At 50.6% G+C, this 15,115-nt stretch overlaps 2 protein-coding genes across 11 annotated transcripts in view; one reads left to right on the top strand and one right to left on the bottom strand.

Moving 5' to 3' along the window:
* Nucleotides 1-596: 596 nt before the first annotated feature.
* Nucleotides 597-9,428, bottom strand: NCDN (neurochondrin). Of its 6 annotated transcripts, none has more exons than XM_011357952.2 (8): nucleotides 8,846-9,428; nucleotides 7,843-7,983; nucleotides 5,753-6,721; nucleotides 4,864-4,959; nucleotides 4,718-4,779; nucleotides 3,946-4,170; nucleotides 3,415-3,557; nucleotides 598-2,114 (listed from the first exon to the last, which is right to left on the bottom strand). In XM_011357952.2, the coding sequence occupies exons 1-8, from the start codon at nucleotides 8,876-8,878 to the stop codon at nucleotides 1,678-1,680; spliced, it is 2,106 nt and encodes a 701-aa protein (XP_011356254.1). In that variant the 5' UTR covers nucleotides 8,879-9,428; the 3' UTR covers nucleotides 598-1,677. The 6 variants fall into 6 exon arrangements, with proteins under 6 accessions (XP_011356252.1, XP_023385124.1, XP_011356254.1 ...); XM_011357949.2 differs by having other exon boundaries at nucleotides 4,718-4,959; nucleotides 8,846-8,972; nucleotides 9,185-9,428; XM_011357950.2 differs by lacking the exon at nucleotides 8,846-9,428 and adding an exon at nucleotides 8,377-8,839 and having other exon boundaries at nucleotides 597-2,114; nucleotides 4,718-4,959.
* KIAA0319L (KIAA0319 like) overlaps nucleotides 9,406-15,115 on the top strand; it is an 88,048-nt gene continuing 82,338 nt past the window's right edge. Inside the window, exons 1-2 of one of the 5 annotated variants that reach the window (XM_011357954.2) lie at nucleotides 9,406-9,519; nucleotides 12,496-12,665. In XM_011357954.2, coding sequence (XP_011356256.1) covers nucleotides 12,524-12,665 — 142 coding nt within the window. In that variant the 5' untranslated portion in view covers nucleotides 9,406-9,519; nucleotides 12,496-12,523. Of the gene's footprint in view, nucleotides 9,520-9,637; nucleotides 9,856-12,495; nucleotides 12,666-15,115 lie in introns of those variants that run through there. The other 4 variants (XM_011357956.2, XM_011357953.2, XM_011357957.2 and 1 more) reach the window with 4 other exon arrangements.

The raw sequence follows: 15,115 nt of genomic DNA, 5'->3' as shown, positions 1-15,115 counted from the left end.
CTTAGGCCTGGTGAGGCAGTGGGTGCTCTGCTCATCTCCTGCTGAAGCACTCAGGAGGCCCTTCCTGTTCTCACTTGGCATAGAGCAGAGGTGAACAGCTGGTTGCCTGAAAGCCACATTTGACCTGCAAATATTCTATTGGGGTAACAGTGATTGAAGTCTTAAAAAAATTATCAACATTCAAAAATCAGATTTCACATAAAAATTAGGATTTCTAACTTAAAAATTGACAACAACCTGCAGACATGGCGGGGCAGCACTTCATTTGTACGCCAGAGCACCAGAGACCCCACTAGGCCTGGCCACATCAACCTCTGAGTGTGTAACTCTACTCCAGCAATGAAGGGTGGGGGCTGAGAAGCTGGATGGCCTATGTAGAGTCTTGGCTCTGACGCTGAGTAGCTGGAACACCTTGAGCAACTCACCTATCCATGTCTAAGTTTCTTTGCCTGTAAAATTGGGGTAATAATACCTGTTTCATAGGATTCTTGGGTGAGCTGAATGAGATAACACTTGTGAAGTGTGCTTAGCAGGGCATGTGTTCAGCAGATAGTAGCTGTGAGCTGCTGCAGGACAGACCACACAGGAGCCATCTCGTCACCAATGAACATTTATTGAGTGTCCACATGTGCACAGCTTTGAACTTGGCGATCACAGAACGCACTGGGGGAGGGGAGGGGGAAGAGAAGCAAGGAATCAGGTGTGTGGGGGTCCCCCTGGGTTTATAAGAAAGGTAGTCCCTGATGGAGCCGCCAGGCGCGTCTCTCTGCAGAGAGGAGTTATAAGCAGGGGTGGATTTAAAGCCAGGCACCACGATGGCAATGGGGTGCAATCACTAGGGAAACATGCGGTATCTGGGGAAGTGCCCTTCCTGTTCCTGGCTCCAGCCAGGCCAGATGGCACCAGGGGGACAGGAGTCAGGTACTCAGGTATCCAAGCAAAGATAAGGACAGGCAAAATAAATAACCCCCCAATTCCCATCATCACTCTGCTGCAACACGACACAAAAGCTTAGAGACCAGGGCCCAAGGGCTTCTGGGTCCCTTCAAGGAGGCTCAGGTGGAAGGTTTCCCCAACCCCTCCACCAGGCCTATCTGCCCCAGCTTTCCCTAGAAGGATGGGGCAGTTCAGACCCTGGCTCATTGAAGCTGATAGAAAGAAATATGATGTCAATGGCCTGAGCCTGCTCTCTGCCCAAGAGGGCCAAGGGCAAGAACCAAATGGCCAATTTAAAGGACGTGGACCTGGGAGGCCAGAGGGGCACCACAGCCTAGGGGAGCTCACGCCCTGGCCGGCAGGGCACATGGGCTGAGGCAGCCAGCTCCTGCCAGCCCTGTCCCACCCTGGGGCCTCCCTCCTGCAAGGGAGCCAGACACTGGGCACAATAACACCTAGTTCCCCACTCCTGGGGGCTTCTCCAACCTTCCCCGGCTGGGTGGGGACAGCCACGTTGACTTCCAAGACAATCCCCGCCCCTGAGTGGGCCCAGGGGGCGGAACGCAGTTCCTTACATTTGCAGGGTAGGCACCATGCCCTCTCCCTTGGAAAAGCCAGAAAGCTGGGGTGTTTGGGGGGAGAGGAAGTTTGGAGACGGGGGTTCAATTTGGGGGCTTGAGGGAAGATGCTTCCTCCTTCCCTTGCTGCCCGCCCCCAGTTCTGTCCCCAGTGGACACCCCTTCAGGGCTCCGACAGGCATTGCTCCAGGGCGGCCATGCGGTAGTGGCTGGCCGTCTCCTCTCCCGCCTGCAGCCTCATGGCTTCCCGGCACAGCCGGTTGGCCCGTGCCAACTCAACCAGGACACCCTGATAGGCGGCTACCATCTCAGGCTTGACGGAGTTGGGGCTGACGCTGCCTAGCAGCTGGAGCAGCTCCTGCGGCCAGCGGGAGCGCAGGGCGGCAGGGGCCAGCCAGGGCAGCAGTGGCACGCAGCCTGTGAAGGCCTGCATGCCCAGGAACCAGAGCTCCTGCAGATCGGCCCAGATGCCCTCGTAGTCAGGGGACAGGGCCAGCACTGCCTGGTCTGAGCCAGGCGTGGCCCGCGCCACATGGGATTGTGATAGAAAGAGGATGGCGGCCGCGAAGAAACCTCTGGATGCTGGTGTTCCCTGAAGAGCTAGAAAGCAAGCAGGGAGTGGGGGCATGAACCAGCGGGGCCAACTGCTTTGCCAGACCCTTACTGTCCCTTCCTGGGTGGGCACACTCAGGGAGCCAAAGCATAGCCTGCAATCAGCTTGCCTAGGTTCAAACCCTGCCTTTGACTTTACAGTGTGACTTTGGGTAATTCACTTCTCTGGGTCTCGTTTCTTCATTTGTAAAATGGGGCCAATAGTGCTAATCTTAGAAATCTGCCGTGAGAATTAAACGTAATAATCTTGGACACAACCTCATGGTCAGAGCTTCCTACAGTCTGAGTAGTGATGAGAGACGCTGCGGAGCCTAGGGCTTCTCAACAGGCTAAGGAGGGTGCACCAGTTTGATTCTTAGGCCAGAAGAGAGTACCAGAGGGGCCTGGGAACTGACGACCTGGCTTTGCTTACCTGCTGGGCTAGGGGCCACCCCTGCACTGCAGATTCTCTCCCAGAGGCTGTGAGTCTAACCTGGTAGCATTTGTGGGTCAGCCAGCACTAGGGCTCTACTTAGGGGCTGTGGTGATGCAGCTGGGACTGAACGAGCACGAGGGCTAGAGAGCAGGGGGGCTCCTGGTTCACTGGGACATGATCCTCTTGTCACTGTTGGGTACCCCGCTGGGATCCCTGCTTAGGGAACAGAGGCAGCTGAGGCTATGGGCTCATTACACCCCGTTCCTGGGCATCTGCTCAGCTCCTCCAACCTGACAGATGGGGCACAGGGAACAGGCGGGGACAGAGGGACCCGAGCAGACACCCACGGCCAAAGTGGGAGACACTGGGGGCTGGCAGAGGCTGGAGGGGATGCCCCTCCCCCTGCACTCAGCCAGAGTAAGACAGGGATGGGGAGAAGGCATGTGCAGAGGAGCGCCAGGCGCTGAAGCCTGTCATGAGGGAGGTGAGGTGCCGAACAGAAAAAGCTCAATGGGGAGAAGTCAGGTTTCTGACTCAAGTCCGGGGTGGGTGAGGTGGCTCCTCTACCTTGAAAACACTGGATTCAGATTCCTTGGGCTGCTGGGATTCCAGGTGCCTGTGCCTGTGCCTCTGAGTAGGCCTGTACTTACGCCCACCAGACCTTGCCTTAAATGTCTTCAGATGGAAGAGAATGTTATCATTTTGGGAAGAAGGGTGGGGTGGGGTGGGGGATGGAAAAATACTTTAGAGAGTTCGTTTGGGTAGGAAAATTCTGTAAAACCATTTTCTGACAAAGGTGACATGCCCGGAGGCCAGCATGTCCACCCAGGTTGTCTGTTCCCACCCATTAGGACTGGGTCCCCAGAGGCTTACCTGGAGAGGTGCTAAGGAGCCGGGCCATGAGGAGGCCCAGGGTGGCCACATTGGCAGCCAGAAGCAGCCTCCCCTGCTGCTGCACTAATGCGGGTAGCGATGTCATCAGGGTGTTCATAAGAGATGTGAAGCAAGCATCTCGTCTGGGGAGAAACGAAGGGAAAGATGGAGGGAGGTGGGGGGCGTTAATAGAGCCAGACTAAGCCCTGGGAAAACCTGGGATGCTGGGCTCCCAGCTTCACCAGGGCAGGGTTTGGCAAGAAATTAGGCAGCAGGGTGAAGAGTTCATTTTTGGCTCCATTCATGGCATCTGGGGAGCAGACACTGGGTTATGGCTGGAATGGATAGACTTGCCCAGAGGGGTCCGGAGATGCTACATCTTTATGTGGGGTGGCACTGTTTTTTCTGAGACCTTTTCATTCTACCACTAACAGGAACCCCTGGGCATAAAGAAGCAAAGTAGGAGATGGAGATTTGGGGCAAGTTTGAGGAGCACCCCCTTGCTTCCTCCAACCTCCTCCCCGGCCTCACTTGATTAGCCCTGGTGCGGTGACCACGAGGTTGAGGAAGATGTGGCAGCAGGTCTGCAGGCCGATCTCCACACTGTCGGGAAGCACTGAGGTGTCATGGCCAGGGGATGTGAGTTCCCACTGCTGCAGGAAATACTTGCACAGAAGTGAGGGGGCCCCCTCCTTGATCAGGATCTCCCGGGGCCCATCTTCGACTGTCAGGTGGCACCAGCCTGGCAGAAGGAGCCTGGGGATGTGGAAGGGACAGATGTATAAGGGGTAGGGAGAAATTCCCTTTTTTAGGGCACCCCACCTAAGAAAAATGGAAAAAGGGGAAAAGGATATATCCTCACAGGTACCGAAGAAAAAGCATAAGCATTGGAGTTGCACAGGCCTAGGCTCAAACTTGGGCTCTGCCACATGGCGTGAGTGTGGGCGAGTGACTTTAACTTCCTTGAGTATCAGTTTCCTCATTCTGAAGATGTAGATGAGATTTATGTCATAGATTTGCTGTGTGGATCCAAGGAGATCGTTTTGATAGAGTATAGAAAAATGTAGTAGATACTCAATAAGCGTAAGTTATCTCCTTTTAGAGAAATCTGGGGTTGGCAAGTGAAACTTGACAGCCCAGGAGTCCTGTGGGAACAAGCCCCGCAAAACAAATATCCTTAAGGTAATCTCATGTCCCAATCAGGCAGCCCAGCATAGATCAGTCTGGGGGAAGAAAAGGCATCCCTGTGTTACGCTGTTTCTTTAAAACAGTCTGGCTGGAGAGACTGTAACTACAAACTCACCGGAGAGCATCCCCTGGCCAGGTGGGCCCTGGGGTGGTAGGGGAGATGGCCAGGGTGGCAACCTGCTGAGAGAGGTCATTGGCTTCCTCGGCCTCTTCGTAGAGGGTCTTGGCATAGCGAACGAGGAAGGGCAGCAGCTGGCAGACCTCTTTGCGCAGGGATGAGGTCTCCTCGGCCAGCCAGGCACCCAGGATCCGCACCGAAGCAAACACAAACGGCTCCTTCTGCTTCTCTGGCCCCACCTGTTGCCATAGGACTCCCTTGAGATGGAGTGGGACCAGAGCCCCTCCCCTGCTTGGACAGCATGCCGGCCAGCCTTGGAATAACACTATGAGAAGGGAATTCTGGCCTGGGAGCCCTTCAAAGGTAGCCCTGTGTACCCAGCACCTAGCATGTGGTGGGGACGCTACCAACGGGGGCCTGGCACAGAGAAGGCCTTCAGGGCATGTCTCCTGAGCCAACTAGACTTCAGATGGCATGCCTCTTCACTCCCTGGGATTCAACTCACATTTCTCTTCTCTCCACCTCGAAAGTTTCTCAGGGTTAGAAGGAAACTGAGAGGTCCAAAGCTACGTAAACATTTCCTTATAGCAGCTCTGACCTGAGGAGTTAGCTGCACCTCTGCAGATGCTGGATACCAGGCAGCTCTGTTTTTTTCCCCTGCAGCATTACAAGTTTGTATGTGCATGTGTGTAAAAGAATGCTATAGACTGAGCAGAACAGACGGCTTTGATTTTGTGTGTGCGTACTGGGGGGAGGGTTGTGAGTGGGAGGTTACTGTGTTGTGTGTGCGCGTGTGTGTACTGTGATGTGAATGCACATATGGTGTGTGGTATGGTGCTTGTGTGGAGGCACAGGGAGGGAGAGGGAGGCTCGGTCACACACTACTCCCGGGAGTGCTACAAGATCAGCCCTCGGTAAGTGCATCTTCCCAGCTCCCCATTACATGGAGGTACAAGAGTTTCACTTCCCCCTTTTCCTAGCCTCCTGGCTCCCCACACACTGGATTTCTTCTCTGGGCAACTGCACCCTCACCTGCTGCAGGTAGTGGATGACAGCCCCGATGGCCTCCTTCATGATGCTCACGAGCTGTACCTTCTGTGGCTCCTTAAGCAATGACTGCTCACAGCGGGTGCATTCCTGGATTCCCAACTCCATGAGGGCATAGCAGGCAGTCACCACATCCTCTTTTACCTCTGTGCCTGTCTCCTCCAGTGCCAGTCGTACCTCCACACATGCCAGATTCACCAGCAGGGCCAGGAACTTGCTCCCGGAGCTGCCCGCTGGGATCCAGTCGGAGCCACAGGCATGCGCCAGGCGGGCTGCCAGCTTTAGTGCGGGGTTGCGCTGCCAGGAGCTCAGCTTGCTGCCCAGGATGCGTGCCAGCCCAGCCTGCAGATCCCGGAGGCATTCAGAGGGCACGGTTGTTGGAGGCAGAAAGAGGGGCAGCAGCTGGCAAAGCTCAAACTTGCTGGCATCCTCGGCTTTCTGGAAATCTTCACTGAGGCCCCGCAACACGGCCAGCAGGTCAGGCTCTGCCTCTTTCCAGCACTGTGTCTCAGCAGCAGCCAGCAGCCCCACCAGGAGTGCCAGGGCCTGGTCAAAGCCATAGCCGTGCCCCAGGTATGCCTGACACAGGGCAGACACAGTGCCACCAGCAATGAGGTGCCGTGGCCCACGGGGTGTGCCTGCCACAGCCGTCAGGCATTGGTAGGTGTCATCGATCATGGAACGGCGGGCAGCATCATCAGGGTCCCCCCGGGTTGTGAGGAAAGTGCTAAGGATGGGGATCTTGTTCAGGACCTGGGGATGGGCGGCCAGTTCAGGGTCACTGCAGAAGCAGGCCAGTAGGGCCACGCCCAGGGCTCGGAGAACATGGTCGGGGCAGCCATCCGGTGCCTCCTTGGTGGTCAGGAGACGATTGGGGAAGGTGAAGCCTACAGCGTCGAAGATCCTTCGCCGCGTTTTAGCATCGATGTCACCTGCTTTGACTGCCTTGGTCACCTGAGGGGGGGGGTGCGGTATGTGCTATCAACAAGATGAAAGGAAGACGTAGCAAAGACTGTTCCCTGTACCCCAGGGCATTGACCATTAGCAGGATTAGGTTATATAACGGGACTCACTCTGGGATCAGGAAGCCTCCCAGAGTCATTTTATCCAGTTCCTTCCTTCTCCCTGGAGACAGACAGGTGTGACCTCTGGGACCCCTTAACTATGATTATCTCCGTGGAAGTGGGGTTCAGGCCTCCTCAACTACTCATCCGTTCTGCCATTTCATCACCTGGTCAGTGGAGAAGTTCTTCCTGATGTCTAGTCTAGATGCCCAAGGTCTGAATTGGAGGGGCTCAGAACTCAGTGTTTAAAATCCTCCATGGATTTAGAGTCCCTTCCTAATTGTTCCCTCCAGAGAAGTCTCTGATCCATTCCCGCCACTGTCTCAGGGGAAATGGCTCCTATGTCTCGCCGCTCTGCCTGTCAAAACATTTCCCCTTACATTTCACCTAAACACCTCCTCTGCTGCAGTGTGAGCCCTTGACTCCAGAGCCTTCTCCCTGTTGCCATGGCAAACAAGCAGCGGCTGTACTCCCTCCTCCCTTCACCCCCCACACACTAACCCCCCCTTCCCAGCACTGCAGCTCCTGCTCTGCTGTCCCCAGCTTGGGTTCTTCCAACAGGGCTAAGTCCGGAACCAGCTCCCTTACCCTTAACCTACCTACTGCCATCCTGGCTATCCCCTGGGACCCCTTCCTAGTCACTGCCAGTCCTGCTACTCTCTCCACCCTCAGAACAATCATCCCCAGCCCTCAAGTACTCTGCACTAGTTACCACCTGCTGCTGTTACCCTATGAGTCAGCTCCCATCTGCTCTGGGACACCCCAGAGAACAGACCCAGACAGCCTCCTCCAAGGCTCCTAGGACTACAAGCCTTATTCTTCCCCATTCTCCCCTCTACCCCTGTACTCAGGGGAGCAAAATAGAGTCCAAAGATAGGTGTCTTGGACCTTCTTTGGTGCCTCCAGGGTTGCCAGCACCACCTGTATATCCTTGGGGACTTACTGACCCCATTCCTAGGGGGCCCAACCACCCATCCCTTCCCACCTCCCAATTTTCAGTTAGCTCCTTACTAGCAGCAGGGCTGCAAACTGCTCGCTGTCATTCTTGGCCTCACGGAGGGCTCCCAGGTAGCGATCCAGGGTGGGGTTTCGGCTCTCTGCCTGGTTCAGAGCTGGCTCACAATCCGAGGCCATGATGCCCGCCTTGCCCAACTGTGAACACAAGAGGGACTGAGCATCCCTCTGCAGAGGAGGGGCGGGGGTGGGGGTGGGAGTGGAAGATGGAGGGAGGGATTAGCACAGAGGGAGGGGAGGATCAGGAGGGATGGGCTTCTCAGGACTGACCTCCCTTTCAGGGGCTGGACCTTCAAATCTTTAGGGATGAAGAGACCCTAGTCCAAGGTCACCTCCAGAAAGGGGGGAAGGAAAGGACCATGCATCTGCTGCTCAGTTGGACAGCTCTCCTCAACAATCTCTTGGGGGTGGAGGGGGCTGGGCCCCACTGTTTAGCTGCCCTCCTGGCACCAGAAGCCTGGTTTTGTCTCCCTCCACTGAGGCACACAGGGAAGGAGTGGTGAGGACAGACAGGGAGGAACGGAGACATACAGGGGTGAAGTTCGATTATCCGGACTCAGGCTGACATGAGGGAAAAGGGCATTCTAGGTTTCCTTTCCCCTCCCTTCTTCAGAAGAGGCAGGAGACAAGCTTCAGCTGAAGTGAGGATGCAGGGCGCTGACCAAAGAAGGCTTAGAGGTCCCTTTGGGGACCCTACCCCTCCAGCCAGGGCTTTCGGTCGCCCCCGCAGGATCCTTGCCTCCTCTCCTTTCCCTCCCTCGGGTAGAAGCTGCAGCAGCAGCAACAGAAGCAGCAGCAGCGGCAGAATTAACCCCTTGCGCTCCCTCTCCTCGCTCTCCCTGCCCCGCTACCAGCCCGTGGATGCCGGCAGGGTCTAGAAAAGCAAGAAGGGGTCCCGGGTAGCTCCCAGGACAACGCAGAATCCAAAAGCCGGATAATCGAAGCGGGGCTGCTGAGATGGGGAGATGAGACGGGGAGGAGGGTTCCTGGCGGCCACCACCTGTCCCGCCGCAGCCAGGTCACAACACGACATTGATGAAGTCACGACAGGGCAGCGATGAGATCACACTTCACGATGGCGCGGTGATGTCACGGAGAGATCACGGCAAAATCACGACATGGGACAGCTCCCAAAGATGACAGGGCAAATTAAAAAAAAAAAAAGCTATATATTGTAAAGGGCTGTAACAAAATGGAGTCTCGACAGGGCACGATGATGTCGCGATATGGCACCATGAAGTCACGATAGGGTTCCCGGGGTGTGTCGGCGTCGATCAGGGCCGGCTCGGAGAGGCCCCGGCAGGGACGTAGGGGAGGGCTTGAAGGGGGCTGAGCTCACCAGGCTGCGGCCTGGAGCGGCGAAGTCTTCTTCCAGCGCGATGCTCCGGGATCTTAGGGCCGCTGCTCACGCCGCGTTGCCCACTCCGGGCTCCAGGCTGCTGCAGCTCCACCCCCACCCCCGCAGCGCTCTCGGCCAATCCGCGGAGGCTTCACTCCAGGCTCTGGCCAATGGCACAGCGGGGCGCTAAGCTGTAGGGGGTGCTGCCGTTGTCGCCATCTTGCTTGTGGGAATTGCCCGAGTCTGGGACCCAGGGACCGCGCAGGGCGGGCGAAGTTGCACACTGCCTCTGGAGAGCGCGAGGCAGCAGCCTGGAAGCTCAGGTTCCTTTGCTCGTGCGTAGTTCTGCCCTCCAGCACGGTCTCTCCTACCCCTTGGGCTCGAGACTGAAATTGAGCTTCCGGAGGGGCGGACAGGAGGGCTTGCTTAGCATGAAGAGTGTATTTCCGGGTTGAGCCCAGGAGGTGCGAGGAGGCGGCGTTTCCGGCCGCCGTCGCTGTCCGGGGAAGCCGAGGCGAGAGGGAGCTGTCCGGGTGGGAAGTCCGCACTACTTTCTTCCTCTTCCTCCTCCTCCGGGTGAGGGGAGCGAAGGTTGGGGCTCCGACCCCATGGACCGGGAGGAGGCGGAGGCTCCCGAGAGCCTGGGCCCCTCTGTGTGGCCCTGAGCCCGGGTAGGTGGCCGGAGGCGGCTGGTTTCCAGGCCGAGGACCACGAGTTCAGGGGAGGGGCAAGGGGGACGGGCTATTTCTGGGGGTGCGCTAGCCAGGTGTTGAGACCCGGAGGTGGCGCTCCTGGCTCGGCTAGGGCAGCCAGCTGCTTCTGGCTTTGCAGGTGCGGAGCTCGAGTCTCAGGCAGAACTCCGCTTCTTTCGGGCTCGGGCCTGGTCCTGCAGCTTCCCCCATCCCCTGACAGTCAGACAGACAGACAGACCAGGCTCGAGGCTCTGCTGTCCTACCTCCTTCGACTTCTGCAGCCTCTCCCTTTGCTGCTGTCTCTGGTGTTCGGTGTTCTCACCAAGATAGAAAGTTGGTGCTGAAAAAGGGGGGCGGGGCTGAGCACGACGTGTAAATTACTGTGCGAAATCTGCCTCATTCAGGACTTGTAAAAGTATGCCCCACAAAGGGGTCCTGTGGTGGCTGCAGGGAGCACAAAAGTGAAGTCAAAAAAAACCTCAGGCATGATTCAAGGAAAGCGTTGCCTTCTCTCATTTCTTGGTGGTTGTACTCAACCTACAATGGATACAATAGGTGAAGAGCATTAGCTGACTCTCACTGTGCTTTCTTATGTGATTAACAGACTAGAAACTAAGAGCAAATTGGAAAGACGACCTCCCAGAACAATCTGTTCATTTTTCCAGCTATTTGGAAAACAGTGTCTGCAAATATAAGCAAAGCTATTCATGGCAGTCTGTTCTGTAACTTTCCCAAATATCTGAGACTTTTTTTTTAAGAGCTTTATTCTTGATTACTCACACCAGCTGAATAGGCTCTTTTAGACGTGCTCTGTCGTTCAAACATATCTTATCGCTGTGTACATAAATGGAGTTCCACGTATGTAGCTGACAGACTGAACTATGATACATTCCCCATCAACCTGAAGTATTAAGTAAACATTACCCCCTGCTCTGTCTGAACAGCTGCTGCAACAGAGAGTGCTTTTATTTCGGGTGTACTTGTAACGCCCTAAATGCCAGAACTATTGCAAGCTTTTCTAGATTTTCATTTGTCAGGTATTGTGGGGGTGTATGTTTTCTCCCTGGGCTGTTACCCTTTGATTCTATAACAAGCCATTTGGATCTTGGTGATTGTTGCTCCCGCCTTTGGTCAGCAAGCCTTTGACTGCACCCTCGCAGTGATTTGTGCCCTTGGGCAATTGTAGGTTTCAGAGGAATGACTAGTTGGAAGTTCACAGGAAAATAGCTCTGCCTCCCTCTTATGCATGGTTTGTAAGACATTGTACTTCTAATCAGCTTGCTAATCCAATGGTGTTTATTACTCCCATTTTCAAAAACTATTCATTTCTTTAATGCTTCTATCGCCCACCTGTCACACTATTGATGACAGGTATTGAGTCACCTTGAATTTAAAAAACCCTTTTGTGGTAGACAGAAATGTGTTGGATAAGATCCATACACACATGCACACTCACTCATTCCATCTTGAGAGGCTAGAGAAGTTTCTGGATGTACTTACTTAGACTCCATTCCATAATCTCTTGAGCATGTCTGTGGCCCACACACGACATCCTTTCTGTCCCCTGCTCCCTAACAGGCAACTACAAAATAACTAGAAACAGGAGTGGATGGAAGTGAATGAGAAAGATGAAGTCCTTCAAATGCTTAAAGCTCAGTAAAAGCCTTTTGTTGGGTGGGCTGTACTTCAGTTTTGCAGCTGTGTGTGTGTGTGTGTGTGTGTGTCTATTTCATAATATTAGTTTGGATATCCAACCCATGCAATGCCAATCTTTCTGTATGTTGGCTGGTTTGGGGGTTGTCAGTTTGTACCACTTGCCAGATTTGGATGACAGGTGCACATTTAGGACAAAAGATTTTTTCAATTGCTTCTTCAGAACTTGATCAAGCCTCATAATGTTGCCAAGATTTATGTAATAATTTATACAGTATAGGAAAGTTGTGTAAGAAAGAAGAAACTGATGGAAAATAATTTTATTTTTCTTCTGGGAGGGACATAAACAGCCTCTAGATTCTAGAGTAGCCAGCACAATGTCTGGTATATAATAGGGCTGGATAAATATTTATTGAAAAAATATGTATATGAATTCAAGTCAGAAATTGCAAATGATTCTAGGGATCAAGGAGGTGACGCCGAAGTATAAATCACATAGATTTTTAAAGATAATAGTGGCAAGGACAGTAGCAAACTGGAGAGTGCATGCCCTCTCTAAAGACAAACAGATTAAATTTTAAAACCTTTAGGTCCAGTCTTTTCATATATAAAGAAGTGTGTTTGGTTAGTCACAAAGCTGTTAGTAGCAGAACTGGAAGTGAAACTCAGATCTTTTTGCAGGTTGATACCTTTCCATTTTTCCACATAGATGATTTACTGTTAGACTGTAAAATGATGGAATATAAAATGTTTCAGTTTTACAATGGATTCGTTTCACATCCCTTGCTATGTTTTTATCCTGATAATTATAGGCTATGTCAAAAGCTCAGGTTTAAAATTTATGGGCAGAGATGAGCAGTGAAAGACAAACTTGAAATTTCTCCCTAATCTATCTAGCATTCTGCATTTCCAGGAATCACTTATTAATTACTTGGCATATAATTTCTTCTCTTTGTCTCTTTCTAGTGGACTGATTCTGCCTGTCTGGAAGGCCATGGAGAAGAGACTGGGAATCAAGCCAAGCCCTGCTTCCTGGATTTTATCAGGATTTTGCTGGCTGACATCTGTGAAGTGGTTGAGAAGCCTGTACCCATTTTATACCTACTTCTGCTTCAGTGCTCTGTGGTTGTCAACAGGTACTACTTTCTTTTTAGATTTAAGGCTTAAAAAGAATTTTGTGTGCATCCTTCATTTCATTTTAAAGACTAGTAGGAAGCAGAAAAGCAGTTTGCTAATTGACAGAAATGTCTTGTTGGTGGACACTTAGTTGGATTTGTTTGTTTCGTTTTGGAACTAAAATTTAAATTGGGTTCTTTATCATAAGGGAGAGTTGGCACAGCTATTTTGAGATTTGATGAAGATGGAACAAAAAGAAAAAAGGTTTTGTTTATGACCATGCCACCATGAACAAGTCTGGTCCTGTCTGATCTCAGAAGCTAAGCAGGGTCGGGCATGGTTAGTACTTGGATGAGAGACCTAGCAAGACCAGGTGCAGTAGTTGTAAAAAATAAAAAAGTAAGGGATTGTAAGCTGACAAAAGAAAGAAAAAAGAAAAGAGAAAGGTTTCAAAGTTGAACAAACCTGGCACCTGGAGCTGGATATTTTCACTTAATAACAATAAAACCTTGAGCAGGTTACTTATTGTCTGTAAGAAACATAAGACCTACCTCAGAACTTGATTTGGGAGATAATATAATTAAAGCATGTAGTACAGCGCTCTGAACTTAGATACTTAGTAAATGATACTTTGTTTCCTTTCCTTTCCTAAAGGAATCAACACTTAGAGGCAGAACCAGTCCACTAGAGAGAAAGGAATCAATACTTAAAGAAACGTGTTCCTTGCTTTTTCCATAGAACGGGGTTATGCTGATAGATTTCATAAAGTATGCTTTCCTCCTAGAGATTATTTTACCCAGCCTAGAACCTCTTGCCAGAAAAGAGTGTCAAGAATGCTAAATTTTAAAGAATATCCTTTCTTTCTGTATTCTTTTTTCTTTCATTTCTTTTGTTGACATTGTTTCTTGCAGAGTATTATATGTCAGAAAATAGCAATTTGAGAAAGACTTCTGAGTATGCTGCCATTCTGGGCAATGACCAAAAGCCTTCCGTTGCAGAGACCACTGTCTAGGATAACTAATCAGCCTTTTGCTCCTATAATTACAAAGATTTCTGTTGCTTTCCTAAAGGAATTGGTGGTCATGATCTTGAGAGTCAAGTAATTACCGTATTTAGCAATTTCAGTAACATCAGCTTTCAGTTTTTGTTGTCTTGCAGTGGTGATTGATGATTGCATAATTATAGCAGTGGATATTGCAGTTGACAGAAAGCTGACCTAAATGTTTTTTGCCCAGATGATGCTTTGCTGGGACAGCTATTTCAGGCCAACATTTTATGTAAGATCATTTGAATTAAATAAGTAACTGATTTAGCACCGTGAGAGTAGGAAAACCACAATTTTTTGTAGTGCACCTACCGTACACCAGACCCCTGGTTATAAACATTACTTATCTCACTTAATCCTCATGCCATCCCTAAAACAGATAGTTGTATTCTCATTTTATAGATAAGGAAATTGAAGCCCACCTAGGGCAAAATGACTTGACTAAGGTCACAAAGCAAGAACATGACAGAGCTAGGATTCTAAACCCAGGCCTGTCCACTCTACAGCTCATGCTCTTTTTCATCTGATGATCTTTTGGAGGACCAAAGACAGTATTTTACACTGAATCGTGATAAGCAGCTTGTTATTTGGGATTCCAATTACAGGGGAGGGTGATGCATTTCCAAAAGTTACTATATATTTCATCTAGCACTTGATTAGACATAGTACTGTGGGCTCATTGGGCTAGTCTTAGTATTCCTTGAGCTTGGTGCTTAAAAACAGCACTCTAGTGACCAGATTGAGTGTAAAGGTACAAAGGCGGTATTGTTAGGAATGTTTTGGTAGAGATTAGATTGTACCACTTCTAAATGTACCATTTTAGAAAAGCTTGGAGCTTTTACCATGGAAGAACCAAGAACCATGTGTATTCAAACTGAGGGAACATGCAAACAACACATGACAGATTTGTTACATATTTTAATTTATCAGAGCCCTTTCTCATTAGTTTTTAAAAAATCACAGTATTCTAACAAAAAATGAATAAAAGACACGGAGTACCATAAATAAGAAATTAAAATGATTTATAAACATTTTAAAATGTTCATTTTCATTACTAATCAAAGAACTGCAGATTAAAATGAGAAATCCTTTTTAATCTATCATACTGATGATAGAGAATATAAAAATATCTACTTCTGCCAAGAAGTGATGTGGTTGCCCTTATATTGTGCTGGGGAGTTTGAACACAGCTTTATGGCATAAATATCAAGATCTTTAAAAAGTTCATGTCCTTTGATTTAGTAATTCCTTTTAGGAATATATCTCAGGGACACATTTATATATTTATTTATCTATCAATCATATAAAACTGTAATTTGCCATTTGTTTTTTCCATTTCCTCCATCAAATCAGTTTTCCTTCCTTCCTTCCTTCCTTCCTTCCTTCCTTCCTTCCTTCTTTCCTTCTTTCCTTCCTTCCTTCCTT

The sequence above is a fragment of the Pteropus vampyrus genome, unplaced genomic scaffold (genome assembly GCF_000151845.1).
Source record: "Pteropus vampyrus isolate Shadow unplaced genomic scaffold, Pvam_2.0 Scaffold36, whole genome shotgun sequence".
Classification (NCBI taxonomy): domain Eukaryota; kingdom Metazoa; phylum Chordata; class Mammalia; order Chiroptera; family Pteropodidae; genus Pteropus; species Pteropus vampyrus.
The sequence above is the reverse complement of the archived record's forward strand: the minus strand, read 5'-3'. Positions and strand labels throughout refer to the sequence as shown.

What these genes read in the sequence shown, in the direction of transcription:
- NCDN (XM_011357949.2), bottom strand. Translation starts at nt 8,878, where the DNA reads ATGTCGTGTTGTGACCTGGCTGCGGCGGGACAG. An exon ending in TCATCCACTACCTGCAGCAG is followed by an intron (nt 4,960 to 5,752) that starts GTGAGGGTGCAG and finishes CTATGGCAACAG; the next exon opens with GTGGGGCCAGAGAAGCAGAA. An exon ending in TGGCCAGGGGATGCTCTCCG is followed by an intron (nt 4,171 to 4,717) that starts GTGAGTTTGTAG and finishes CCACATCCCCAG; the next exon opens with GCTCCTTCTGCCAGGCTGGT.